General features: G+C 39.5%; 1 protein-coding gene across 2 annotated transcripts in view; it reads right to left on the bottom strand.

Annotated features, from left to right (window-relative positions):
* The window catches only part of CLVS1 (clavesin 1), a 103,660-nt gene that overhangs the window by 50,806 nt on the left and 25,489 nt on the right, over nucleotides 1–27,365 (bottom strand). For both annotated transcript variants that reach the window (XM_074551498.1, XM_074551503.1), the window contains one exon: nucleotides 17,917–18,091. In XM_074551498.1, coding sequence (XP_074407599.1) covers nucleotides 17,917–18,091 — 175 coding nt within the window. The remainder of the gene's footprint in view (nucleotides 1–17,916; nucleotides 18,092–27,365) is intronic.

Genomic DNA, 27,365 nt, shown 5'->3' with positions numbered 1-27,365 from the left:
GTAGTATTGATAATTCAATTCATAAAATCCAAAGGTAGAAAAAGAGCTAAGGGTATTGATTAAACTGTGAACAAGTATGCCATTCCTATTTTTATGGCTGTAGCTACAATAAACATAGGGCAGGCTAAAGTTTTAACCTGTTCGTTACCAGCACCCAGAGAAGGCTCCAGATCAGGAGCTGAGAAAAATTAATAATTTAGGAATACAGAAGCACGTGCAGCAAATCATTAGGGTTTTTGAGATTACAAAGCAGAAATCCTTCCAATCTCAGTAAGCAAAAGATAAAATACAAAGAAGTACCAGTTCCTTAGTGTCTACATTATGTTAAGAGGCTTATGAATTTGTGGGCTCTTTAGGAGGCTGACTGGTGGAGAGCGAGGTACTGTGGCAGAGAGGCGCGCTCACTTCTGTCCTCAGAACTTGTTCTGGAGCTGACACTGCTTTCAACTCCAATTAGCTTACTCAAAATCATAGCCCTGACCTTTTTTCAAAGAACTGTTATGTATGAATACACACAAACTGTGCTAGAAAAAAAGTGATGATTCAGTGAAATATGGTCCTGTGAGCTTTTGGTACTAGAAAGACACTCCTAGGAGTGATGGAGGCCAGCTGGTGCTGAGCACTGCTGCCAGAAGAAGATCTGGGGAGTGAGAAACCCCCCCCCCCCCGACTGTTCATAAGGAAGCTAGCTACTTAAAATACTGATGGCATTTTCCTTCGGATGTAGTGTTAAGATCCTTCTGGCTTCACATGCTAATTGAGAGAGTGATAAAGGGAGGGTAACCTCCACAGCCCCCCTCCTGTTTTAAACAACTCTTTTATATATTTAGGGTGATCAGCAAGGTCTAGATATAGACTTTGTGCAATATTATGAAATATTAAAGTTGACTAAATGCTTAATTGCACATGCAGGCTCCTTGTAGATCATCTGACAGGCCCTAGTGGTCCTGGTGATGTGGAAAAAGAAAGGTTCCTTTGCCAAAGGATGTGATGTGTGTTTCCCATTTCAAACCAGGATCACTGCAAGAACATCTGAGTCATGTGCCATAGACATCCCACACAACCTGTTAAACTTTGCCTATCCCTTTTGGCCTAACAACCTTGGAGACCCCTTACCCATTCCACTGAACCACAGCCCATGGCTCTTATCACTCCAAAGTTGAAGCTCCTGTTTATTTCTAACTCCACATATCCATCTTGGATCAGAGTTTCACATAAGTTCTTGGCACATACCAGAACACCCATCCCCTTTGACTCAAAACCTATCCAGAGCACCACCTAACTCTGAGTCTCCTGAGCTCTTCCAACCTTCTGCTCCAAACCTCTTTCTGCCTAAGCCCCTCAGCTTCCCTGCTCCTCCCTCCCAGACTGCCACTGTCATCCCTCAGCACTCCATGGTCAGGAACGCCAAACACTGGTGTCCTGGCAGTGGTGGCTGCTCAGCTCTCCATCTTTGGACCCCTCACCTCTGCTTGAACCGTCTGCCAACATCTACACCCACCACAATGAACTTCCATGGGACTTTGATCCCACCTTCCTCCCCTACAGCACCTCTTCCCTTACTGCTCCCCCAGAGGGAATGACCCAACTCCTGCATCTCACAGGGAGAGCCTAAGTACAGGTTGCAGTTCCTACAAATATACTTTAAAAGGATGCAAAGAATAAAAAGTAAGATCTATTTTAGGAAAACCAGATGTATTTAGACCCTGTATTTCCTTACTTTTAGTCTACAATTAGACCTGGAACTTCCTTTTTTACAGGATTTGAAAAATAAAACTGGAGAAAATGCACATGTATTATTTTCCATCCCCCCACTCTCTGCCTCTAACAACAAAGAAAGCATTTTAGGTTTATTTTCCCCTCTTTAGTCCTGTGTTTGTGAAGAAGGTGGGGGAGGTGGAAGGAAACTAAGACCCAAAGAATTAGAGGTTACTTGTTCTTCTTTGTAAATAATTGCCGTGCCATTGACTGAGTGCCCTGAAGCCCAGCTGCCTGCTGACAGACTGTTGTGTCAGCAAAAATCTCTCTTCTTTTGCAGGAGGCTTTAAAGTCCTGATGGGTGGAACACAAGGCAGAGTACAAAAACTCACTACCAGTTCTGGATAGCACACAGTTGTTTTTCAAATTAAAACATTTTTTTCCTTTCCACTTACACCAGGGGCGCTACCTTAGTAATGCTTGTTTATCCATTCTTCCTTTCTCATGGAGGATGCAGAGCTCTCACTGAACCCTTTTTTTCTTCCCGTTGAGATCTATCATTGCAATCAGAATGCAGCTTATTCCACCACTTTATTAAACCTGTTTTCACCTTTGGAAAAGACATTTTGTTCTCCTCTATTTATAGCACATTAAGACACTGTGCAGATACAGTTATGGATCAACACCTTATTAATCCTTTTTTTTGTGATAAAATAGCTGTGTGAGGAGGTACAAGGACCTCACAGATAACAAAACCCTGCTAGGTGCCTCATTTAGACCTTTTCCTATTCAAAAACTCCTTGTTCTGGTACAGGAACATGTGCTTCCTTTTAAGCTGTACATGCTAATTGTCCTCCTAGCCTCACATTGTTAAAGACTGGGACAAAAAACCCAGGGTACAACAGAGCTTACAGCAGGAGAAGTACACTGTGCATTTGAAAAGCTATGGAGTCAAACTGAAACTGAACCACTAGAAGATCATCTTTTCCAGCCTATAGAGCTTTACATGCTAGAATAAAGCAAAATGGAAACCTGGTCTGGAGTTCCTGAGTTCAGCAAAGGTCTGAACTAAATTTTCAGCAAGTGGTGGCTGAAAACTGACAAATAAATCCAGCTAGGGATAGCACACCACTTCAAGTAAGCCTGAAAGCCTTCACTAACACAGTTCAGGTGGTGGAGGATCTACTGCACTCCTAGACAAGATGCTGTTGTGGCTGATAGCACAGATCACTCTTTTCTGGTCAGAATTGGTCTTTCAACAGGAAGAGTAAGGGCTCTCTAATATCACTAGAACAACTTTCTGAATGTATGGTCTCCAAATCAAACTTTGCCCATTTTTTAATGGAGAAGATGAGTGGTTTGTCCAGTGAAATCATCAATAATGTGAGGCTCTTCCCTGTTCAATTATCCCATTCCATGGAAGTTCAGAAGGTGTGCAAGTGGCAGTAAAATCAAGCTTGATGTTTTGGTCTGATTCTTCAGTGCTGGTGTGAAAAAATGACAACATAGCACTTCATGCTCAAGGTAAGCCCTGTTCCTCTAATGTAAAGAGGGAGAACATTATTTCCTAAATATTAACCTTTCAGTCTGAGAGAAAAAACACCCTCATTGTCACTGCAAAAGTAAGCATTGAGGGTCTTTGTACATCTTGTACACCAGAATCCTTTTGACTACATCCAAAGCAGGATGTCTTTTGTAATGAGCTACTTTAGCTGAAAATAAACAGCATTTCCAATTAGAAAAGACGCTGATGTGAATTTGGTGATGAGGGAAGTGATGGAGCTGATCATGAAACCTTGCTTAGGGCAATGGATGCCTTGTGTTATTTGGCTGAGAGAGGTTGTGCCTCTCCATCCATCTCTCCTCCTCCTCCATCCAACCAAACCACCATCCCATCCCACAGATCACAACAATATCCAATGCAGCTGTCTCTTCTGTGAGGCCAGCAGCAGCAGCCAGCTCACAAGTGTGCCCTGCAAGGGAGGGAGGATGTGTATAAAACAAATTCTGTGGAGACACAGAACCAGCACTGGCAATGAACTTTGTGATTTTCAAAGATTCTCTTAAAGCTGAGCATTAAGGTCCTGTGACATTGCATGAAAGCCTGGCTTTTATTTAAATGGAAATGGATTTTTTTCCAGCGTTCATGCAGCCAACAAAATCTTGAAGGCATTAACTGCAAGCACCTCAAAGACTCAAAACCTAGACTGCAAATGCAAAGTAAGGGTTTTAAATCTTTTTTTGCACAGCCATATCTGCTAAAAAAAATCCATGGGGCTAAGGAGATAAAAGAGAGGAGGAGTGTTGTGGAGTTTTTGGATGTTTTCAGAGGGAGACAGTAAGCATATTATGAAGCAGCTGCTTTGACTGGCAGTCTCTTGCCCACCTGGAGGAGAGGACCTGCTGTGAGCTTTCCATGCACTCCTCAAAGAAAGCCAGGTAGAAAGCAGCAGTAGCACGAGGGCTCTGGGTGAAACTCTCTCCCCTTTGATTCCTGTGCTTTGTGCAGAACTCCTGCAAAGTTGAAAAGCACTGGGGAAAACAGTGTGGTTTTCTGCCAGAGCACAGCTCCAGCTGGGGAGCTCAGGGATCTTTTGCTGTTCCTGGTTTTTGGTCAGAGGAGTAATAGTGCTGCAGTCCACCTTTCACCTCATGGTCACAGTCTCTGATTTCCCTGACACCAGGACACCGGGGGTGTGTGTGGGGCTGCTCAGGAGAATGGAGAAAAAGGCTCTGTGGTTCTCCCCTCCCTGCTCTTACCATCAGCAGTGCTCACTCCAGCATTACCAAAGGATAAATAGACCTTCAGCTCAGCAGCTCCTGCCCTCACCCACCAGGCCTTCACTGTGTCCTCTGCAAAAGAGTCACAGTGCCTCTAAGGAGCAGTGATGGATCAGTGGGGATGACTGAATGCTCCATGCTTTTGATCCACCAAACTCTGCCATGGTCATGCTTAAATAAGCACGGGGAGAAACACTGTCAGTTTTCCACTGAATTTCAGAATTTACTACATTTTTACTAGCATCTTGTTTGCTTGAATATGTTTATTTTTATCCTTCAGGCAAATATTTCTGTCTCCTGTGAACCTTTCATGTAAATCAACAGAGGCATTTGGCAAGCTATATCAAAACTGCAGCTTTACATATCGCTGAAGCGGAAAATAAATGGAAATAATTACTGATGTCTCCAAGTACAGATTTGTTTCCAAATGAAATGTGTAGCTTGGAAAGGGTGGGCAGTATATATCTAATGATTTCCTGTTAGCTTACATAGCATTGGCTCAGACATTTTTATTTCATTCCAGGATTAGTTTTTTGCCTCTTTAGGGGGAGATCAGGGATAGATAGTGGCTGTTTGTTTGCTCATTTCAACCATTTTGAACAGAATCAGATCTTCAGTTAGTTGATAAACCACTTCCCAACAGGAAACTTATGTTTGATGTGTTGCTGTGGAGCTAATTTACATCATTCTGACACTGAACAAAAAACCTGCCCAACTAACCAACCAAAAAATCCCCCAAAACTCAACTAACAAAAAGAGAGACAGCATTAGCTGTTCTGCTTCACAAAATGTCCCATCGTGGCAGTGTAACAACACTCCAGTTTGTGAAGCTCTGCTGTGCTTTAATGATTGTAGAAATGCAAGGGAAAAGTCAGCTCATGACTGAAAGTACAAAAAGGTAGATTAAAAAAAAATGACAAATAATTTTCAAGTTGATGGTTTGCTGCATTTTATCATGTTCAAACAGCATTTTGAATCTTTTAAAGGACGCAAGATCTGCTTCACATGCAACAACAGCTGAATGGCAAAGAAATCAGAAGGGATGAAAGCCTTCACCTGTATCACATCTTCCAAATCTGTCCCTACTGAGGTGGCAGGTTTCTCAAAAGGATGTAATCTACACAGAAATCGACAGATGTTTCATTGTTAGTGAAATGTTCCTGCCAAGAGTTATTTCACATCTTCTTACAGTGTGCCAACCAGCCCAGATCAAAGAGGCCTGCCTTGAAAACAGAGCCTCCAGGGTCTGGGGAGAGGTGGCATGGGCTTGCCTCTCTGGGCTTGGACACCACGTCCCAAATATACAAATATCCCAAACAAAGGAGACAATGATTCTTGCCTGTGGTTACCACAATCAGCTTTGTTTTGCTGGTGACATAATTGAGCATTCACTGCACTGAAATCCTTGATTGCTTGCCCCTGTTTATGCCAGAGGCATGGATATTTACTGGCCAGTCCAGGGCAATTTGGGCAGACTCAGATCTGAGGTACTGCTCTGAGGGTAAACTGCAGCCTGACAGCAAACTGCTCAGAAGTGCCTTTAATTCATGTATTTATTTTCAACAATGTAAGTGTCCAATAACACACTCTGCTGCTGACAGCTAATTTCTGAAAATCATGTTCTGATGTTATTACAGAATTTGTACTATGTAAAACTTCCAATTAAAAAAAAAATCATCAAAGATTACTAATTTGCAAAGTCTCCTTTAAGCATGCAAACTTATTTCCTTCCTGATTTTTTCTTTCACTCTCTCTAAACCTGGTATCTTACAGATGTACTTTCTGCACAGGCTTCAAAGAAAAGGAATGCATTACTACAAAGGGTTGTTTTTTTCTCTTTTTTCCCTCTGTATACACAAAGCTGGGCAATCCTTAGAAGTAGATACCAAACAAATTTACTCAAGCTAATAAAAATGTTCACTTATTTTGTTAGTTTAACAAACATTCTTCAGCTAGTTTGCCTAGAATATCTTTGCAAAATAAGTGAGCTCAAAGGAGTGCAAGCAGTCAAAATAAAATAGTTTAAACATTTGAATTAATTTTATCACAGACAGCAGGAATTTAGTGGTAAAGTTATTTATACATTCTCAGGCAATACTGTTCAGGTGTAACACCTCTGTAATAAAGACAAATCTAAGTTATTTTCATTGTCTTTTAAGACAGTTCAAATGGAATGTATTTGCCTTCCTCACTCAGGAAAGTGTGTAAAGGGTCTAGCTCTTTAAACGCTGTTGTTCCAGTTTCGGAGTAGAGAGGCTATAAAACAGGGGTGCTTCATTAAAATACCATAGCTGGCACCTCTCAGAGGCACAGGAAAGGAATATTCACTGAGTAAGTAACACATTATAAATTATAATTGAGATTCAATTCTCCCAGGGAGAAGAGAAGGTAACTTGTCATTTGAAGTGTTGTGAGTTTCTGAGAGTGGACCAGGAGTTTAGAGGGTATAATGATATCATTAAGAAATGCCCTTGCAAAGCAAGCAAAATTATACTGTGCTGTTTCTTGAAAACCACAGGAACTCTTTATTGTTCTGTCAGCAGCAGTTCAAAGAGCTGTGTGACCCCATTAACATTCATTCAGGCATGTATAACAAATTGGAGGGGGGAAATTTCTTGAATAGTTAATTATATTTTGTGTGTTTGAATACCTAACACTGTTAGCCATAAGAGCTCAGCATCATAGAATGCACACCTTGCACACCTGGTTTGCCTCACAGCTTTATTTTTCTTTTAATATTTAGAGGAGAAAGCAGTATCAAAGGTAGAGAAATAGCTGGGAGGTTGGAAAGTGGAACAAGTAGATAATGGCTAGCTGATTTGATGGCTGTGGTTGAACTCCTCCAGTATTTGCTGTCCTTCTTCCATGGGCGGCAAATATTAAATGATGAGAAAATCCTTTGAACACACATATCCATGTCAGATAGGAATATGTGCGGTGATACGCTCTAAAAATAAGCTAGAATCTTACAGGAAAACCAAGCTGATCTCACTTTTGATAAGACACAGCTCTTGAGGCCAAAGTATGTATGCATTTATTTATTTATTTATTTATTCATTAATTTATTTATGTGTGAAAAGTTGTTCCAAAAACTCTTTCACACCCAGTGGTAAATGACTACAGTCCCCACACTGCAGTGATCATGGACTCAGTTTAAGCAAAGACAGTGGCCAGCAACAGAAACTGAAGTTTGCCTGGTTGGTTTTGAATGCAAAAGTTAATTTTTTGTTTTTTTAGAGAGAATGATTGGTAGATATTGTCTCCAATGCTAACAGGAAGCCCAGTTACAGTGATTAATTAAGTCAGAAGCTTTATCTGTACCAATTAATTAATTTCAGTTCCACTGCAGATTCAGGAATCCTTATCTCTTTAGGACCATCTCCTTGCAGCTTCCCTTGCACTTGGCAATGAGATTGATAAATTATGTGATAAAGGCAAGGACCATCACAAGGAGTTTAATGCTGTCTGTGTTATACTGAGGAGATATTGTTTCCTCAGAATTCAACTCAGGTTCTCTGTATTTCTGAGGGACACCAAACAAAGTTTGGATTGTCAGTGGGACTCTTCAGAAAACTTCACACAGAAGTTGGACTAGGACCCTCTGTAGCAACTACAGGTATCCATTTACATAAACATTCCCACCACACCACAGGAAACCATTTCTTCCAGACACTGGGCATATATGCTACTGAGCACACTTACTAATTCAAAAATGCTAAATCCTAAATTCTCTTGGGAAATAGAAGAATAAAATTTATCTTAACCCTATAAGCCTAGGCAAGCTTGCATTCTATTTTCAGTTCATGGAAATTTCTGCTGTTTTCCTCTGTAATTCTTACACAGCCATCAAGGACTTTGCTCATCATATATATATTCATACTTCTGTCTTTCTTCTGAAAAACTGTCAATCTAATGACCTTCCAAATGTATCTGCTATTTGAAGAATATTTGCATTGGAATTATACTTGTGTTAGCTGTGTTGTTTCTTTGCTGCATTTTTATTGCATGTAGATTGGAGTTGGTCAGAAAGCCTCCTCTGAAATGGAAATTATTTTTATTACCCTTTGGCCTTTCTTTAAACTGATTCCACTGCAAACAGTTTGTAACAGTGGGAGTGTGCTCAGACTGAAAATCAGAATTACATTCAAATGGTCTAATGGTCTAATATGTCTACCAGAAAGGGATGAAAAAAACATCCTCATCTAATAAGAGGAAGTTTTGAATTATAGGGAAGTAGAACTACTGGATGAATTTCCACTGAAATACTTTTTTCCTCAGAAAATGTCCATTTGCTGAAACCAAAGCTTAGTGGGGGCAAGGGATAGAGATGAGGGGAGAAGGAAATAGGCTGAATATTTCTCTTGGTGTTTTCAACATTCCTTGGAAGACTGCGGTGTTTGAGGTTGACATTTTTACATCAAGAAACTCCTGCTATTCAGGAATGCTTGTTTAATTTTAAGGTTCCACATGGTTAAGAAGAGACACAAAAGTATTTGAGAACAGAATGGAGTTCTTCAAGATCACTAGGCAAGTGTTCTTATTGATGTACAGAATTTCCAAAAAATGCTCAGACATTGAGGGACATTTTGTGCAAGCCTAGAAATCTCTCTTGAAGTGGAAAATCACTTTCTGCCATGGCTTAATAGGGATGGAATTACAGCCTCCATCAAGACAATGGTAAAATTTCTATTTGCATCAGCTGGGACTTCACCTCAAACTTACTGAAAGCATTGTAGTCTCTTTTGACCATGTTGATCATACACATATTTGCCCTACAAGCATGTATAGCCATACAAATATGTATGACCATAAAAGATTTGAGGAATTCCTAAGTTCCTTTGTTGAGGAGGAGATAATAATACATGAGGATTTAAAGAAAATTGTTATGTGTGCAGAAAAGTCCTAGTTTTCTGCACATAAGTCAAACAACAAGTAGGCAAATATTCCTAAAAATCATTGCCTTTCTGCAGAATTTTAAAATGTTTCTGACAGCAGCTTTTTTGTTAAAAACTTGCGCCAGAAATTACCTTGCTTAGAGGAGCGTAATGAGCACAGAATCCTGCCAAGAGCTGTCTCCTGCACCTGTGTGAGCAGAGCTGCTGGGCGCTCCACAGCAGCAGTCAGGGACCCACAGGCAGTTCCACAGCACGTCCTTGAAGGCATGTGCTAAAGACAGGGCTGTGAGCCAGGGGTGTAAAGGCACAGCTGATCTTACCCTGCCACAGCTGCCTTCCCTGGAGATAGGAATTTCAGTTCTGCAGTCATTAGTGAAGGCTCCAGCATGAGTCTTTTCCTAGAGAGAGCCAAGTCCTTGTCCAGCTGTGCTCAGGGGATAATCTATGCCACTGTGTGCAGTCATATCAGAATGATGACTCCTCCTGCTCTGCCTCCATCTCCCTATACACATGTACCTCCATTGCCACCCCACATCTCAGACAAAATAGCACCTATTTCAACTCTGTTGTCACAAAGCTCTCACTGAACTGTCACTATTCCTGTCTATTTCTAATCTAGTCTTGTATATGCAATCTCCTTTCTATTTTTGCATAATCACTGTGTATATTTGTCACAGCAAGAAATTACCTGTAAGTAAATACTCTCTTCAGGAAGCATTCACTTGTTTCCCATGCTAAAAAGGAGAAAGCTTTTGGAGTTGTAAAAAAAGCTACACATATTACAGATGGATCATTCCTGAAATTTTATGAAATTATGAAGGACAGGGATAATGTAATTTAGTGCAAGTACATTAGACCAGGTTCATATTTTATGAGAGAAAAAAACATTCAACATATAACATGATCTATTTGTGCACATGTTAGTGGGAAGGTTTGAGCATGACTGATGTTAGCTCTAGGTTTTTTTACTATCTACCACTAAGACTTACTGCAATAAACTTTCACATTTCCTTGCTGGGACTAAAAGAGTATTTTCTTTCTTTCTAGTTCTTATCAGCAACTTGGTGAGATCTTTATTAAAATGTAATAACTGGCATTAAAAAAGACTTTCCATTTAATATATGCAGCTTGTCCTTTACTTGGAGCCAAAAGCCTCAAAGCATCCAACTGATAAACATGGCTGGGCTGATCAATTCTACTAAGCAGTTAATTCCAGTTTTCAAGTGAAAAATGTGAGTCTGCAGCCTGCTATCCTTTGCTTTTTCCTTGTTCCAGTCAACTCCCTAGAGATGATAGACACACAATGAACATAGGCCTTCTCTTGGAGAGAGAGAAGTCTGTTTATCTGCCTTTTTTAATATAAAATGAGTCAATCCCTCTTCTCATCTCCTTTAATTTCAAAGGCTCCCTCACTGGCAGCTCAGAGGGTACTCACTCTACATATCACAACAGCTGCTGGAGACAGATAGCATGAGCATTTCTGGAATGATTCAAACTGACCTTCTTTCAATGGATTCTAAATGCTCTTCGTTAGCTGTGGCTTCATGTTCCAACACAGGTCTCTTACATGAAGCACATCCTAATGCTGAAGGAAAAGCTAGCAAGGTAAACAGATTTGGGAACTTTAGAGGCAGCCTTTATTGAAAAAAAATTGTATGCTTTTTATGTGTATATATTGCAAATTATTTCATTCCAATACTTGTGTATATATGCAGTTTGATGTCTCATATGAGTAGTGGCCTTGAAACCAAGAAAGTTTTTTGCTACATATGTTTAGGAAACAGAATATCCAATTGCATTTTAAAGCATCTACTAAATTCTGATATTTAGGCATGTTGCAGTGCTGAAGATCATTAGAACTTGAAGTTGTCTTACTTTAGGAACAGTTCAATCACTCCTACTGGGAGGAGGTCTCTATTTCCTTCACAGACCAGATTTGTAGACCCCCTTCTGTAGGTTAACCCACGTTTATATAGCTCATATTGTCAATATGGAAATAAGCTTGAGTTACTCTTCTGGAGTTACTAACAGGGACTCTTCTTTGGGAAGCTGCAACATGCCTTTGGACACATGAACTCTTGTGATTACAGCACAGGAACATCCTGCTTTTATATTCTGAGAAAATCACTTGTCGTCTGGTAGGACACTACTAAAGGTGCAGTTATCCATCTTCAAGGACCCAGCCTAGGATATCCCCTTTAATTCAATTTCCATATCCTGGGGAAGATAATGACAAGGCTTTTGCAAAAATCCAAAATCTAAGTATTTCCCTAATTTTTTACTATTCTTTAACTTCTGGACATAAATATGCAAAAAATGTCTGCCTTTAGGTAGGTTTCTTTCTAACAGGGGAAGGGAAAGAAGGAGAGATTCTCAGCTGCCACAGATCATCATTTCTCTGCAGATGTGCACAGAACCACAGCCAGTTACACTGCTCCAGCAACTGGGCTCAGCTCTCTGCTCACTTTTCTCAACATGAAAAGCTGAGGAGAAGCCAAACAATTGAATGAGTAACTTTTGAATCTGCAGTCATTTTTCGAGAAATAAACTGTTAAATCTACACTTAGGGTCTTGTGCTAAGGTTTTTTTGGCTTGTCCTTGTACAAGCCAGTGAATACATGAGCCTGTGTATGGTTTTCTTTGCATAGCTTCTGTCACTGAGGATTTTATCTGTTCTGACTTCAGCAGACAATGACAGAACTCTGTCTTTCTATTAATATGACCTGTTATAAACACCGGTGGAGACATAATAGAATCATAGAATATTTATAGCACAGGCAGACTTAACCTTACACTACAGATTTCTACAGAAAGGCTGAGTGTTTTTCAGCTTTTTACAACGAGAATTCTCATTCACTCTAAATTTTCAAGTAGCAGCAATATTATGTTCAGAAACTCTATGGAAAGAAGAGTTTTATCTTATACTCACTATGCCAGGCATCTTATACCCTACATCTTTCCCATGACTCATGAAGAGTTCCACTGGAAGTACTTATTCAGACAAAGGGATCACATTTACCTCGGGTTTCAGAGTACAAATGTGTTTAAGCAAGGAAAGAAGAGTCAGTTCCTTGCTCCAGCCTGCAGACTCCAGTCCAGTCTGGCCTGGTGAAGGAGACATCAAGTTTTCAGGGCAGAGGGCTTGGTGAAATCTCCAAACACTCAAGGACTGCCTGGGTTCTGTTCAGATGCCCAGTTTGACCATAATAAATATTAAATTATGCCCATTAAGCCAGGCCATGATGCTCTGAGATACTGTTCCATTACCTACACTTGAATTCAAACTTCAAAAAGCAAGAAATACTAATAACTAAGGCAGAAATCAATGCTTCCTACCACTCATAATGAAATAGATTATTAAGCATTTTGACTCCCAGATTAAAATTATTGAAACAAACATACTTCCATTTTGGAAATCTATTCCACTGTAATAATGCTATCCTGAAATTACCACATAGTTCCAGAAAAAAAATTGTACTGACTTGAAAACTTTTATCAGCTCTAAAGACTCATATTTTTCAGTAAGATTTGGAAAAAAAAAGCATATAAAAATATTACACCTTTGGCATATTATTGGACTGCATTTTTTTTCCTTTAAGATCTATATTCTTCTTCACTTTTGACCATTTTTTAATATTATAGCTCTTCCTTCTGAAGCACAACATGAAAAATATTTGATTGTATAAGATAATGCCAAAAGACAAATAATTTGCTGCTATAATTGAACTAACATTAGGTTTCTAGAACCGACAAAATTACAGTAGGAGGAAAGAAAAAAGACTTTTAAAATCTATTGCTTATGTTAAAGATCAAAAAGCTTCATATAGTTCTTAGCAGCCACAGTTTTTCATAAATTGGCATCTCATTCTAGATTTTGAAGTGGAATAATCTCCAAACAAACCTGCTAGATTAATTTTCTGATTTCATCTAAACGTTAATGCTATCCTGTAGCATTAGCAAATATACCTTTGACAATTTTCTAAGAGAATCTTATACAATTTTCCCTTATTTGAAGATTTTTTCAAATATTTTTTTATCTGTACCACTATCTGATCAAAGTGTTCTAAAGCCAAGCATCATTGATTTCCTTTCCTATTTCCCTCCTCACAGAAATACTAGCTTCAAATTTTGTCTGGATTATGATAAATTGAAGATAACTTAAAGAAATTTAATTGTTCTCCTAATGTCCTTTGTTGGTCAAAACTTCTGTCAAGTTATTGCCAATGAAACTCCAGAGACAAATTCCTGTTTGGTGATCTCGGTAGTTCCCTCTTGTTACTGCTGCTCAGTGCAATGATTGTGAAATTTGAATCAAAGCCCTATTGAACACTAAAGACCACTCCTGCGATGATTCATCACTGTCACAAAGGGGGAATATGGTTTATTCCTTAAGAGTGACTGTAATCACAATTGAGGACACCTGCATGTGACACAAATATCAAAGAAAGAAAGAATACAGCCAGGAAACAGCCATCCACCCTATTTCTTGTTTCACTACCTTGAGACAGCCTTGGGGAAAGTGACCTGTTAGGTGAGGCAGTATTAGGTACCCTGGAGTGCAAACCTGACCTTCAGATCAGTTTTGAATCCAGTTTGGTGATTTGTGTCATAAGCCACTCAGCTGGGTCTTGGTAGACCATAGCCCTCTGTCTTGGCTTTCATCAAAGAAATAGCAGGCAAGGTCAAACCTTCTGCTGTTTGGAAGGTTTTGGAAGATTTCTGCATGCTATTGAGAAGTAATTGCATTTCAATTCAGAGCACTGGCTGGGGGAATTTCTAAATTGCTACGTGCATGCACATACACAAACTGCAGTACACAGCTCTGGTGTTGGATAAGGCAGGACAAAGAGTGTTTCTTTACACTCATTGGTATGCCATAAAATCAAAAGTCCTGTCTGGAGGCCAACAAACTACATCCTCAGAGCAGAAACCAACTAGCCTTATATTAAAAAAATGTCTGGGTTTCACTGGACATGAAGGCTGTGTTCACTGCAGCACTTCAGGTTTCCAGGATTATTGGCGTCTTTGAATGCAGTGGTCAGTAGCAAACATCCTGTGTACTGAGAAGTGACCATTTCTTACATGCTTCACTTGCATCATTATTTTAACATGGCTTTCTGACCTTTGCTGTTGGACTCTGATGCTTCTACTTTATTATGCAAAGTGCCAGAAGATCAGTCTTTGGCTAACTTAAGCCACAATTAAATTTTGTCTACCATTATAAGATTATTACAAGCCCAGCACGACACACAAAGAACTGTGACTTCACAGATGAAGAGAAAGAGGAAAAAACATGCTGTGAAGGGGAAAAGCTGTTCATATTAAAAGAATGAAGATTAGAAGTGAAAACTTGGAAAGTTATTGGCAAAATAGGTTTATTTTAGACACATCTCTCTCCCCACCTTTCTATCCACGTGAAAATCTTGTGTTTAATGTGTTAAAATTCAAGAGATCTGTAAGGTCTAGGAAGGAATACAGCAGGAGCTCAAAGCATACAGTGACAATCGTCTTGTGCTAAAACAGCAGAGCTCGTTAATCAGAGATGGCTTAGGCACTACAAAGACTTTTGTCCCCACACTGCTGTGACATGATGAGAATTGCTATACTGTACAAATACTTATTTAACATCTGAACTAGTGTTGTTTGAAGTGGAGGCATAAGGGCATTTTTAGGTCATTAAATAAAGTAACTGAGATACAATGAACTGTCTTGTGTGATGATATATATAGAGAAATCCATACAGAACAAGGAGTAGTATTGAGCAAAATGTGCATTCAGCAGTGTGGTGATGTAACTCCTACTTCATCTTTCTAAGTATTTACAGGTTTTACAGTGTTGGAAACTGAACAGCCTGAATAAAATTAATTTCTGCAGCCAAGTCCACTAGATTTGACCAGTGTTTGTTTTACATCTCAAGATGAATTAATATATGCACCTGTGTAATACTTGCTGTCTGCACTTAAGTGGTAATGCATTGTAGCAATAATTTGAAATGCAAGGCAAATGCAAGGCAAATGCAAAAATATGGAATTGCCAAAAGATTAATTAGCTGAAAGCAACTTGAATGTAAGAAAAAGACCTAAATGCATAAATTATTAAATACTATTTTTTAAAGTAACTCAATATGTCAGAATGTGATGGTCTGAGACAATGAATGACAGTTTAAAAAACTATAGGAAAATTGTTCCTCTATGGCATTAAAATTGACAATACATAGGGAGAGCCTGAAAGTTCCTGGCACAAATAGCAACATATGGGTTCAGCTCCAGGAAAAATTGTAAGAGAGAATTATTTTCCTTCCATCCACTTAACTAGACTTACACAGGACTTAATATAGCCCAAAATCTCTTCATAGAAAGGAGGACTGAGATAGCCATGTAATCTGCCTCTCTGAGGATTTGTACTTGTACAGCGCCTTAGCTATGAGAAAAAACAAGGAACTGAAACAATCTGCTTTTATTTCTGGACATCATCATCTCATGGGAGTAGGACCTGACTTTTTTACTTTCAGTGACCTCCAATGCAATGACTCTTTTTCTGAAGTGTGTAGGTCTCATCTGCATTTCAACTACATTTCACACAAATTTCACGTTAGGATGGCACTAGTCCTTTTACAATAATAGAACAAAGTCTCAGTGAAGGGACTTCAACAACAGTGGTGAGAGCCAAAATCCCCAAATTAAAAAGCCCCCAACATCGTTGTATGCTAAATATGTGCTTTATAAGCATGAATGTCTTGCTTCTAGAACTGGTAAAAAGAAATGCAGCATTCACAACTCCTACTCCACCTACTACTCACAAAGCCAGTGGTTACCTAAGTTTAGGACACGTTATCCCAATTTGTACTTCCAGAGAGAGTCACATTTTTACTAATCCTGGAGAAGACAACAGTAACTCGACTTCAAATAGGAAAAGAAATGCACTTGCATACTCAAGTCAGGCAGCCTCCTTCAATTGCATAGCACAGGATGTCAGGCTAATGACAGAATTGTAAGATCAGCTTTGGTACTTCCAGGCTTCAGTACTTCCAGCATTGCTGATGACAAATGCAAACAAACTGGAGGCAGAAAACCTGGCAGTGCCATGGCCAGAAATCAGATGGGATGAAGGCTGAACTGGCCTAGTACTAAATAGATGGAAAAGCTAAATTTGGACATGCATAAGGATGCTTTGCTAGAATTTGATTTACTTCTGAATGTCACTTGGCTTTATCTTCCTTCTGACTAGGAGGTTTTTTTGAACCAAAGAATGTTCTGTATGAAGTGATAGAATCTGCAGGAGAAGATAAGGTATTGTGCTAAGGACTAATTGCACAGCTTGACTTTCTAATTTGTTAGAATAGATGAAAATTCCTCACAAAGGGGAACACAGGCTTCAAATTGCTGGCAGATTTTTCTACCTAATTTTTGAATAATAAAACAAAGCAGATACAATCATGATCTAGTTGCAGATAATTTGTTAGTCAAAAAAAATAGTTGAACAAATTATTCATTCTGGAATGTAAGTTAAAATAAAAATGAACACACTAGAGAGAATTTTTGTTGAGGTGTTTATGACAACAGGATATCTGGTAAGTACTAAGCAAGAAAAAAATAGTTACTTATCTCTCTTTTTAAATATGTGGCAGCATGAAAACATGGTCTTTAAGCAAGCTGGTATAAGATTGAAGTCATCCCTGCTTTGAGATTGAAGTCATCCCTGCTTTGAGCAGGGAGTCAGACAAAGTGATCTCCATCTCTCCTTCCAACTTAAATAGCCCTTGGATTCTATCAAATGCCCTCAAATAGTTATGTAAGGTTATGTAAAAAGTCCTTCTCAGGTCTAACACCAGAGATGGGCTCAGACTTTAGTGGCAGGGAAGTCCTCTCTGACCACCACAGTTTATCCTTATCCTCAGGTTGTCCCATCAGGCCCCAGCTGCCTTGTTCCTCACCTCCTACCTAGCCCCATGACAGAACATGGTTTTAGCTTGTTCCTATTTATCTGCCAGCACCAAGTGGAAGTGCAGCCCCTCAAGAGTCTGAACCACAAAGTAACAGGATCCTGTGTGACAAATGAGGGCAGTCAGAATGAGGCCACAACAGGGAGCCTGTCCTCCCTCTTCCTCATTCCTGTCCTACTCAAACGCATTCCCATGAACACAGCACTGCTCTTCCATCTGCTGAGGGAGCTGCTCTCATCTCCTGTTACCCTCCCTCTGCACACACATGTGCTTGCATGTGGACTGCACACTCCAGAAGGCAGACACTGCTGGATTCTAATCCCCTTGAATTCTCTCATGGATTAAACCTCAAATCTCTAACCCTCCTTCTTAATGCTGTGGTAAGTAACACACGTCTTGGCTACATTGATTTACAGCTGAAATAAAAGTGAGAGACAGACAAAATGAGATGTCTGAAAATCGATCTATGCATCAAGTGGATGGAACATTAAAGCATTCTGGATTATTTCTCCTCCTTTCACTTTGCCCAGGGCCTGATGAAGCAAAAATCACTGTCTGCAGCAATAAAAGTTGCAGGTACATGTGTTACCCTCCACCTACCTGTAACCCTTCAATGGCCAGTTTGAGGATAGAGGGTGTAAGCTTGGAGGCTTGCTTGAAGGAGAAGTTGCTCCAATCTATAATTAGAATGAAGCCATTTATCTGAAGCTCCTGATCTTCAATGAGCACTTCCAAGGAAAGCAGAATAGCCCGAAGGATATCTATGAAGGAGTTCCTAAAGCAAAAGCAGAAAAAAAATCAATGGTTGCAGTTGTCTTCAAACCTCAAGATTCTCAGTTTTGCTATGGGTGGGACGTGAGTGAAGGACAGGGATTTATTCTGGTAGAATCCTGAAAGAGAGTTGTTTCAGAGGTGTCTTTAAAGAGTTGCTGCTCCAAAACTGCTTGGTGTGATAAATCCTGGTCACTGACAGATAAAATAAACATTGAGATCTCCTTAGTTTTGCTAGTAGACCTGTCAATAGATTTTAGCGAAGCTACATTGGGAAACTATTTTTCTGTGATAAAATGAAACAAATTCAAGCTATTGATTTAAATCCTTGCTCATTTGGATATACTTTACCAGTTTGTTTCCCTTCTTCTTATCAGTTTTTTTTTTTTTCCTTATTTTCAGAAAAGGAAATAAATCAGTACAATATTAATATAAAAGATATCATACAACTAGGTTCTGTGCTTGAGTATAGGGAATGATGCAAGGCTTTACACAATGCAGTTTGACAGTTGCCTTATTTTTGCAAACCAAATGCAACATGAAAAATGGCTACAAATGCTCAAAATGAGAGCTCTTTATTAATTACCAGCTACAGTAGGCTGGCCACAAGGCTTCTCTCAGCTCTGGGAGAATAATTAAAAGCCTTGGAGGGCCTGATGCATTTAACAAGAAAAAGGGAAGAAAGTGCTGAAATGCTTTCTTTAATGTGAAAGTCTGCTCTGGGAAGCCTGGGCTGCTCACTCCTTCCATTTCCTTGCTACTTCCATTTCACAAAAGCAAGACTTGGACACTTTAATGACTAGTCCATACTTATACCCCAGCGAGCTGAATTAGGTGCTCTCCTCATCTGTCCTTCTCATTAAGATTATTTACAAACAATACATTCCATTAGAGAGTAACAAGTAAGGAAAGCTTCACAAAGTGCAGCATAACCTTGTGTAAAATTAAATTGTAATATACTGCTAGTGCAATCTGTTTTACCTTAGTATTGTTCTCAAGTTTCCATGAGACCTGAGGTCTTTACAGGGAAGGTTCATACCATGTTCTCCCATGGAGATTTTAATTTATTTCTTTTCTGCTGTTTTCATCAATTTAAAAAAAATCCCCTCAAACATTCAAGAGCATTTGTTTCAAATTCTGCCTGAGATAAAAAAACATATGTGCAGTCAAAACAAATTTCTCTACCATTGGCCTCTACCCCTGAATGGCATCAACACATGTTAAATTTCTATTAAAAGTAAATGGTGAATTATTCCCTGATTATTTCTCTTTTCTTTCAATAGGTTTTGAGTGGAAATGTACATTCCTTCTATAAAGACCTGATCCCTTGTAAAATCTGCTTCTGCACTCTGCCTTTCTGCAAAAGTTAGAAGCTTCTCTTAAGTATAATTATTGGGGCAATAAATTGAGCTGATTGAACTTAAAGACACACAATATTGTTCTTGCTGCATACCAAGTCACCTCTCCCTCATTTACAGTTACAAGACAGCCTTGACCTTTTCAAACTCTATGGGGAAGCTCAACTAAACAGCTAAAAGGAGGACTATTTCCTTAGCAATGTCAGGTGAAGGCATACTGATTGGATAGGCAATTGGCATGTATTTTAAGTCTAAATTTATGTTGAAAAACTGTGATATACTACATACTGCTTAGCTGAAATGGCGATGACTTTCAAGCAGCACCATCAGATGACCACATCTGGTGGAAAAATCCCAAATATACCAGGCTCTAGGGTGACTTTATGATGCTTATATCCCCAGTTATCTCTTCTGTTTATGCTAGATATATGCACCTTTAAGACTGGTTTTGAGAGTAAAGTGGGGGAAAAGAATCATGGAGTTTGTTTTCAGAAACTGCACTCACTCCTCCACATTCCACCTTCTGGACTGTGATGTCTGCAGCATGGATGGACAGTGGGACAGAGCTCTCCTTTTCTTTTTTAGTTAGTTTTTAGCTATCTGAGGCAGTGAAGTTCCCTAGACTGTGGCTTTTCTTTTTATTGCAGCTGTTCAAACCTGCCCTGGACTGAAAACCCAGAAGAACACCAGGAGCTCACACCTGTGGCCCACCAGGGTCTGGGATGTGGCATTTCCAGTGCCAGAGGGACTGATAAGAGACTGAGTGAGCTGAGCTACAGACCACAAAATGACTTCTGAATTTGCCATCTCTTCAGAACAATGAGATGTTTTATTGCTTAATATTATTAATTTTTTATGCTTGTGAATACTTTGCCTGTTAAATAAACAGGTTTTTTTCCCCTTTTCTCCAAGGAAATCTCTTCCTGAACGAGCTGGGGGAGAGGTCACTTGAATTTACTTTCTACAGGGACCTCTTTGGAAGTTTCCTCCCAAATTTGCCCTAAACCAGGACACAGCCCTAGACCATATCTATCCCAGCATCCTCCTTTAGGGCGGTCAGCCTTCCACAAGAACTGCCCCATGGAAGCTCCCAGACATGTGCAGTGGCTCCAAAAGTGTCCTTACATACATGCCAGCCTTCTTTGCACTCTTAGGCATCAGTTTGAAATTATATCATTGACTGGCTACATTGGGGAAGATGGAATAATCATGATCTCAATCCCACAGCTGCAAAACCTAGAATGAACTGGATGGTTTTTATTGACAAAGGTGTTAAACTCTGCTGCATTGTGACAAAAAAAAGGTTTCATCCTTCATTTATAGGAAGTTTTCTTAAGAGTACATTCAAACTTATATTCCTGATCCTGCTAGCACTGATGTTTTTAAAGTCTGTAATGATTCCAGTGGGACTGTCTGGAAATGGTGGATACAAGACATCTTCTGTAATCCACTCAAACTCTAAATGACAATGGAAATATTTCAGGGCAAAATCTTCCCCTTGGACTTTGTGCTGAAGAATTCCAGTCTTTGTTTCAGTGTCTACATAAATTGCCAATTTATCAAACAATTACTCACCTGTACCTTCCTGTACTTTCAGTAGAAATTATTTACCTGGGAGATATGGCACTCAGTTTTCTTAGTTTACAACTAATTTGGCTGTCCCTGCCTACATCCCTCCACTTTCTATGCATTTGCAATTTGAAGACATGGTGTAGGAAATAACTCAGAGTGAGCACAAAGACGTTTTTCTGATGAGTACAGGGAGTTATAAAAGCAGCACACAAGTCCTCCAGGTGCGTTGTTTGCAGACACACTGTTCCATGAATGCAGAGCCTGGATAGAAATCAGACAGAGTGCCACTTGAGTCTTAAGCCCTCTGCTCTCGAGTCTTGGGGCTTTGAGACAAATCATTCAGCTGTGTGACTGATTTACATCCAAATAATTTTCTATGCATGAACACAGAACCACTTTTTATTAGTCCATTACTTTTGTTCCATTGCTTAATGTTCCCTTCCCCTCCTCCAATGCCCCTCCTCACCAGTTTAACCCTCTCACACAGAAAAGAAAGTGAAATAAATTACAACTACACAAAGGAAAATGTATAAGGTCCTGTAAGGATTCAGCATGAAGCTTACTGAAGTGAGCTACTAATGAGTTACAAAAGATTTGCACAAGCCCCAGAAAGAGAAAAAGGAGGAGGGAGAGAGTGTGCCTATCTGCCTTGGCTGAATGGAAAGGTACCACAAAAGAGACTCTTCAAATACCCTTTGGAAAATGGGAAGTTAGCCCAACATAAGCTAGTGGTAAGGAACAATAATGTAACACAAAAAATGAAGATGGTTTAGCTGAGGGATTTGGTGGGGAGATTAGCCAAAGGCATAACATGAAAATAAATAAGAAGAAATTACTTAATTATGAGAGGTGTAAGCAGGCTGCGAGAGAACCAGAAGGCTCAGTGGAGTACCACGGTGCAGTGGGAACAATTAAAGGGGATAAAGACATTGCAAGGAAATTAAATGCTCTATTTGCATATATCTGCCACCAGTCATTTTGAGAAGATCGGTGGATAACAAAACTGAGGGACTGCTGGAAAATAAGGGGGCAATTAAGACATATTGAAAGAAAGTGATACATTTTGGAGAAGACAGAATCAGTAAAGGCTTTTGACATTACTCCTTCTGAAAAACTAAGCACTTTTAGGCATGCTAGTGAAATTAATTGGATTATTCAGATAGTTAAAAGTACAAACGTACAGAAGTATTGGCAGCTGAAGCCATTAAGATTGTCTGGTAGTAAGCAAAAACAGTCACTACAAATCCTGACTGTCCCACGAGATAGCAGACTAAAAACTTTGGATCAGTGCCTCAATCTTGGCAGTTGCAGATAATTCAGCTTAATATCCCTAAGTTAATATGCTGTAAGAGCCTCTCTTCTCTAATACTGAAAAGGTGGCCAAAGCTCCATAACATTTGGCAAGCTGCAAATATGGCATAGAAACAATTCAAGTAAGAGACCACATCTTGCTTTGTTCCCTCCATACACAAAAAATCACCAAGAGAGCAAAAATGCATATTTAGCTTCTAAATGGGGAGAGCTGACACTGCCCTGCAAGGAGGATTCCCAGTGAGAGTAAAACACAGGAAAGGAAGCAGAAAAAAAGGACCAGAAACACCTCTTCAGGTTGCCCCAAATTACTTGAGCTAGTCCAAGTTCAAGAAGCTGGCTGCATCTAAAATTCTGTGTTTTGGGTCTCTCACTACAAGAAGGACACTGAGGTGTGGAGCAGGTCTATAAAGGGATAAAGGCATGGGTGAAGTGTCTGGACCACAAGTCTTCTGAGGAGTGGCTGAGGGAGCTGAAGGTGTTTAGCCTGGAGAAAGGGAGACTCATGGGAGGTCTTACCACTCTCTACAACTTCCTGAAAAAAGATATCAAGGTGAGGGTCAGTCTCTTCTCACAGGTAACAAGTGACAGAACAAGAGGAAATGGCCTTAATTTGTTCCAGGAGAGGTTTAGATTGGATATTAGGAAAAGCTTTTTCACTGATAGGGTTGCCCTGGAGACATATGAAGCCATGTAGATGTGGCACTAAGGGGCATAGTTTAGTGGTGGACTTGGCAGAGCTGGGTTAACGGTAGGACTCAATGATCTTTAAGGACTTATCCAGCCTAAATGATTCCATGATTTTGCGAAAAGCTTAGAAGGGGAGACATGGGCAACACAGCAGATCCATGCAGGTGGACAAGGAGAACTCAGGAAGGCATATTTTTAATTGTTCCCAAACATAGCTGAAATCCATGAAATATGAATTAAAAGCCCCTGGAATCCAGTCAACAGTGGGCTTTGAAAAGTTGTTCATAAATCATATGAAGTAATTTATTTCATCAGATTAAATTCTCCTTTCTGCTCATGAAGTATTGATAAGAAAGCACCAAACTTCCATTGTTGTGTTCTTGGAAAACATTATTTTAGAAAATTAAACCTCACCCCTACTGAAATCAGTGCCGGAAATTATTAACACACAGACCTTGGGGATTCATGTCTTGATTCAAACTGATGATCCTGAGCAACTCCCCTGCCTTTCTGGCATCAGAAGGAAATGGCAATCACTCTAGCTGCTACAAAACCTGATCTTCACAGCTTATCACTTTTGATGAGGAAAGGTCTCTCATGTGCACAATTCAGGTCTGCCCTTGGCTAAAGAATAATCAGGAAAAATAAGTTCAGGATGAAGAATCACAAATGAACACGGTGACTCACTTGATTAATCCTGCTCTAGAGAGGATGAACAGTCAAACAGAGGAGCTCACAGCTGAGTCATGACCTGAAGAGGGCTTGTCTCCTCTGTCTGAGGTCTGAATAGCACACATATGTGCAGGAATTAGCAAGGCTTGCCTGCAATTCAAGGAAATGCTCACAAAGAATATTTTGGCCTGCTGTAGGCAACTTTCTTCATAGAATAATTCAAAGCCATATAAACTTGTTAGCCGCAAGAAATATGAATAATTCAGTGACATGTAAACTGCAAAAATTATTAAAGAAAAATATAAGGGCAAGTTTCTTATTTTGTGGGGTACCATACCCTTCTTTGTCATGCCCAAGCTAATTTTTTTTTCCCCTCTGTCAAAACAGAATGCATGCACAGGAAACTCCTACTGAGTAAAACATGGGTTACATCAAGTTAATGTCAGAGCTCCAAATTAATTATTCTGTTGCATCCAGCACAGCTATCTTTGGTTGTTCCAGTATGTCAGCTTCAAACAAGCATTTCCCCTGTTTTGTAATGAAAAGATAGCAAGTTTTTTCCCCACAGCATCTGTGTCATTCTATAAATAAAATTTACAAGTAACTTTACATCCAGGACAACAGACTGGATAGATGGTGTTTTTCTTCAGAAGTGCTTAGTCCAGCAATGCATTGGATGTTGGAAAGAAAAGCATAGACTAAGCTGAGACCTGAACTGTATTTCACATTTCTAATGTTAGAAATGCATGGCTTAGTTTATAACTGAATGAAGGCCATCCACACACAGATATCTGGCTAGATTTGAATTCCTGCTTAGAATGAGCTGGAAGCCTCTGCCACAGTCAGTGGAGAGGAAATGTACAAGCCTGAGAAAAAAAATGGCATCCTTTTTTTTTCTTTTTATCAAGCAAAAATTTCCTCTCAGTGACTTCCTTGAAGATATGAAAATTTTCTCTTGTTATGTTTCTGCTAGAGGTTTTTGTACATAAAATTATTATGAGTTGGGTTTTTTTTTTGCTGTCAGTTTCCACTTCAGTTGGACTCCATAGCAACCAATAGCCCACGAATTACACATTCTGCATTCAAGTCTGTGCTACGAACCTCCTCCCACACGCTCTCATTCATATTGCAGGCACCCTTACCAAATGAATATTTTGTCCCTGATGTTAATGTGACTGAGCAAGGACCAGATGTAATTTGGCTGACAAACAGGGACCTTCACAGACCCTGGGCTTTGGGAGGGAGGCTTTTGGTGGTGGGGCTCTTCAGACAAATGATAGAACCAGCTTCCACCCAAGGAAGCTGGCATCTGTTCTTCCCTTTGCCTCAGCCCACAGAAGTGTCACACCATTTAGCAGGGGATGAGTCCAAGATAAAGCAAAGAATTTTTACACTCCCAAGACTTAAAAAAATCCCTCCCAGAGCTCTCCAGAAACTTGATCCCAAACAGAGCAGGCAACTGATTGCAACCTATAACAGCACAGGTTCTTTGGCTGCTCCTAAGGAGCTCTTGTGGATGCAGCAGGGCTTGGCTGGCCTCCCAAGAGCAGTGTACAACTCTCCTCAGCTGCCTGTTGCTGACAGAAAAGGCCAGAATTCAATCTCAAATGCAATAGAACTGTTCCTTTGGCTGTGGGTTTGGTTTATTCCTTTAGGAATTAAGTATTTCTGAGATTCACATTTCTGATTTTCTCACCTTTTTAGCACCCAGGGCCATGCCGTGCTTGCACACCGTGTAAATTTCTCTGTTGAGAAGAATAAGTGACAATCTCAGGCAGTGTGTTATTATATTGTGGAAATTATTAAACGCCCTATACTACAACCCCTAAGTGCAATCAATAAATCAGTTTGACAGAGCCACTGCTGTAATTTGCCTGGCTATTCCCAAAGGCAGTGTCCCCTGTGAGGAGCATGGGGAAGGGAGGCAAAGAGTTCATTCCAGTGTGAGCAGAGCCAGGGAGTCCGTGGGGGTTTCAGGTTAGTGGCCTCACTGTTGGGAATTTAGGAGATAATTCATGGTAACACACAGATCAGGATCCCATTTAGGAGGTAGTTTTTAATCTCCTATGGTGATCTCACCAATATTGTGATAGTTTCCTCAAAGCCCAGCTGTAGTAATAATGAACAAAACAAATGGCTGGCACATGAATGGCTATTGCCAGAATCATTAGGATTGATGACCTCTGTTGTTTATTTTACTCTGTGTGATTGCATAGCCTTTTCTTATTCCCTCTTGCATCCTTGCATCACTCTAAGCTATTTGCTCAATTTCTTGCACCATTGCATTTCACAAGTTAATTTTTCATTACAGAAAGGGAAGGGATTTTCTTTTGAACATTATGAAGCTACTGTTTAATGTCTGAAAGCAATTATACAGCCCCTTTGCTTTGTTGTTGGAAGGTACAAATGACACCACTGATTCAGTTTCCCTGGCATCATGTTTACTCTGTGATTCTACTATGTCCCCTCTAGTTTTATCTCCTCTGCATTTTCAACATCTTACCATCTGAAATAGCTGTGAACTTTTTGTTCTCTCCTGATGCAATCACCTCACTTGTTCATAACACTAATGAATTCCTTTCATTGCCTTTTCTTTTCTTTGGTCAGATAATTGTATTTTTCTACATCCCTTTCTTTTTGAAATAATACAGGATAAAGTTAAATTCATATTCAAGGTGAGTTTGGAATATCAGCATGCATAAAAGAAATCATTATGTTTTCCTATTTGTTCTCCATCTCATTCTTAATGCAGCCTAACAATTAACTCTTCTGAGCACCACTGCACAATAAACATACTTCTTAATTATGGTGTCTATAATGACACAATGCTTTTCTTAAAAGGTTAAAAGTACCTGAAAATCCAGACAAAAGGGCACAGAGTTAAGAAAGGGTGAAAGATCTCCATATGTGGCCACATATTAAAATCCAACATTTTCTTTGACCTTTTTGCAGAGTAATGCTGCTTTTCTAGGTCATTCTAGAGTTTTCCACAATGTTTGCTATTCCTCACTAACCTACATGATTTTTCATTTCTTTTTTCTCACACCACCATTCGCCTCACTTGTCTGTCAAAAGATTACTACTGGGTGTTATGATAACATAATTTTGCCACTTGCAAATCCTTCTCTCTGTCCAAACTATCAGGACTCCTTTTATTTGCAAAATGAGAGACTTCAGCTGTATTTAAAAAAATAATAAAAAGTTCACAGGAAGATCTTTTATTAGCTAACCAAATGGCATATTTTCATATTTTACATTAAAGAATTCCAAGAAAATTGTCTAATTGTCCCTTTGCTTGCAAACAGTCACTCTTACAGCAGACTTCAATCATGACTAGATCAAATAGCAAAGTTAAAATCAAATAACTGCTGTTCACCAATGGACATATTTTGAGAGTGCTGTGTTCAGAATGACAAAAGTCATAATATTGTTTGTGGACATTCAAACAGGACCTGGTTACTCATCCCAGAAAGCCTCAAAAAATGTATCTCTTGAGATACATTTGGGGTAAGAGGTTACCAGGACACGAGAAGAAGCAGCATGAAAGTAGAAATGCAAATATACATTAGTAAGCACCTAAACTGGCTGTTAAATGAGGCAAAGAACATATACTTGGCTGGACTTAAATCCAGGCAATGAAAGCAGGAGATATTAGAAATACGTACAAAACTCACG

The sequence above is a fragment of the Zonotrichia albicollis genome, chromosome 1 (genome assembly GCF_047830755.1).
Source record: "Zonotrichia albicollis isolate bZonAlb1 chromosome 1, bZonAlb1.hap1, whole genome shotgun sequence".
Taxonomy (NCBI): Eukaryota; Metazoa; Chordata; class Aves; order Passeriformes; family Passerellidae; genus Zonotrichia; species Zonotrichia albicollis.
The sequence above is the reverse complement of the archived record's forward strand: the minus strand, read 5'-3'. Positions and strand labels throughout refer to the sequence as shown.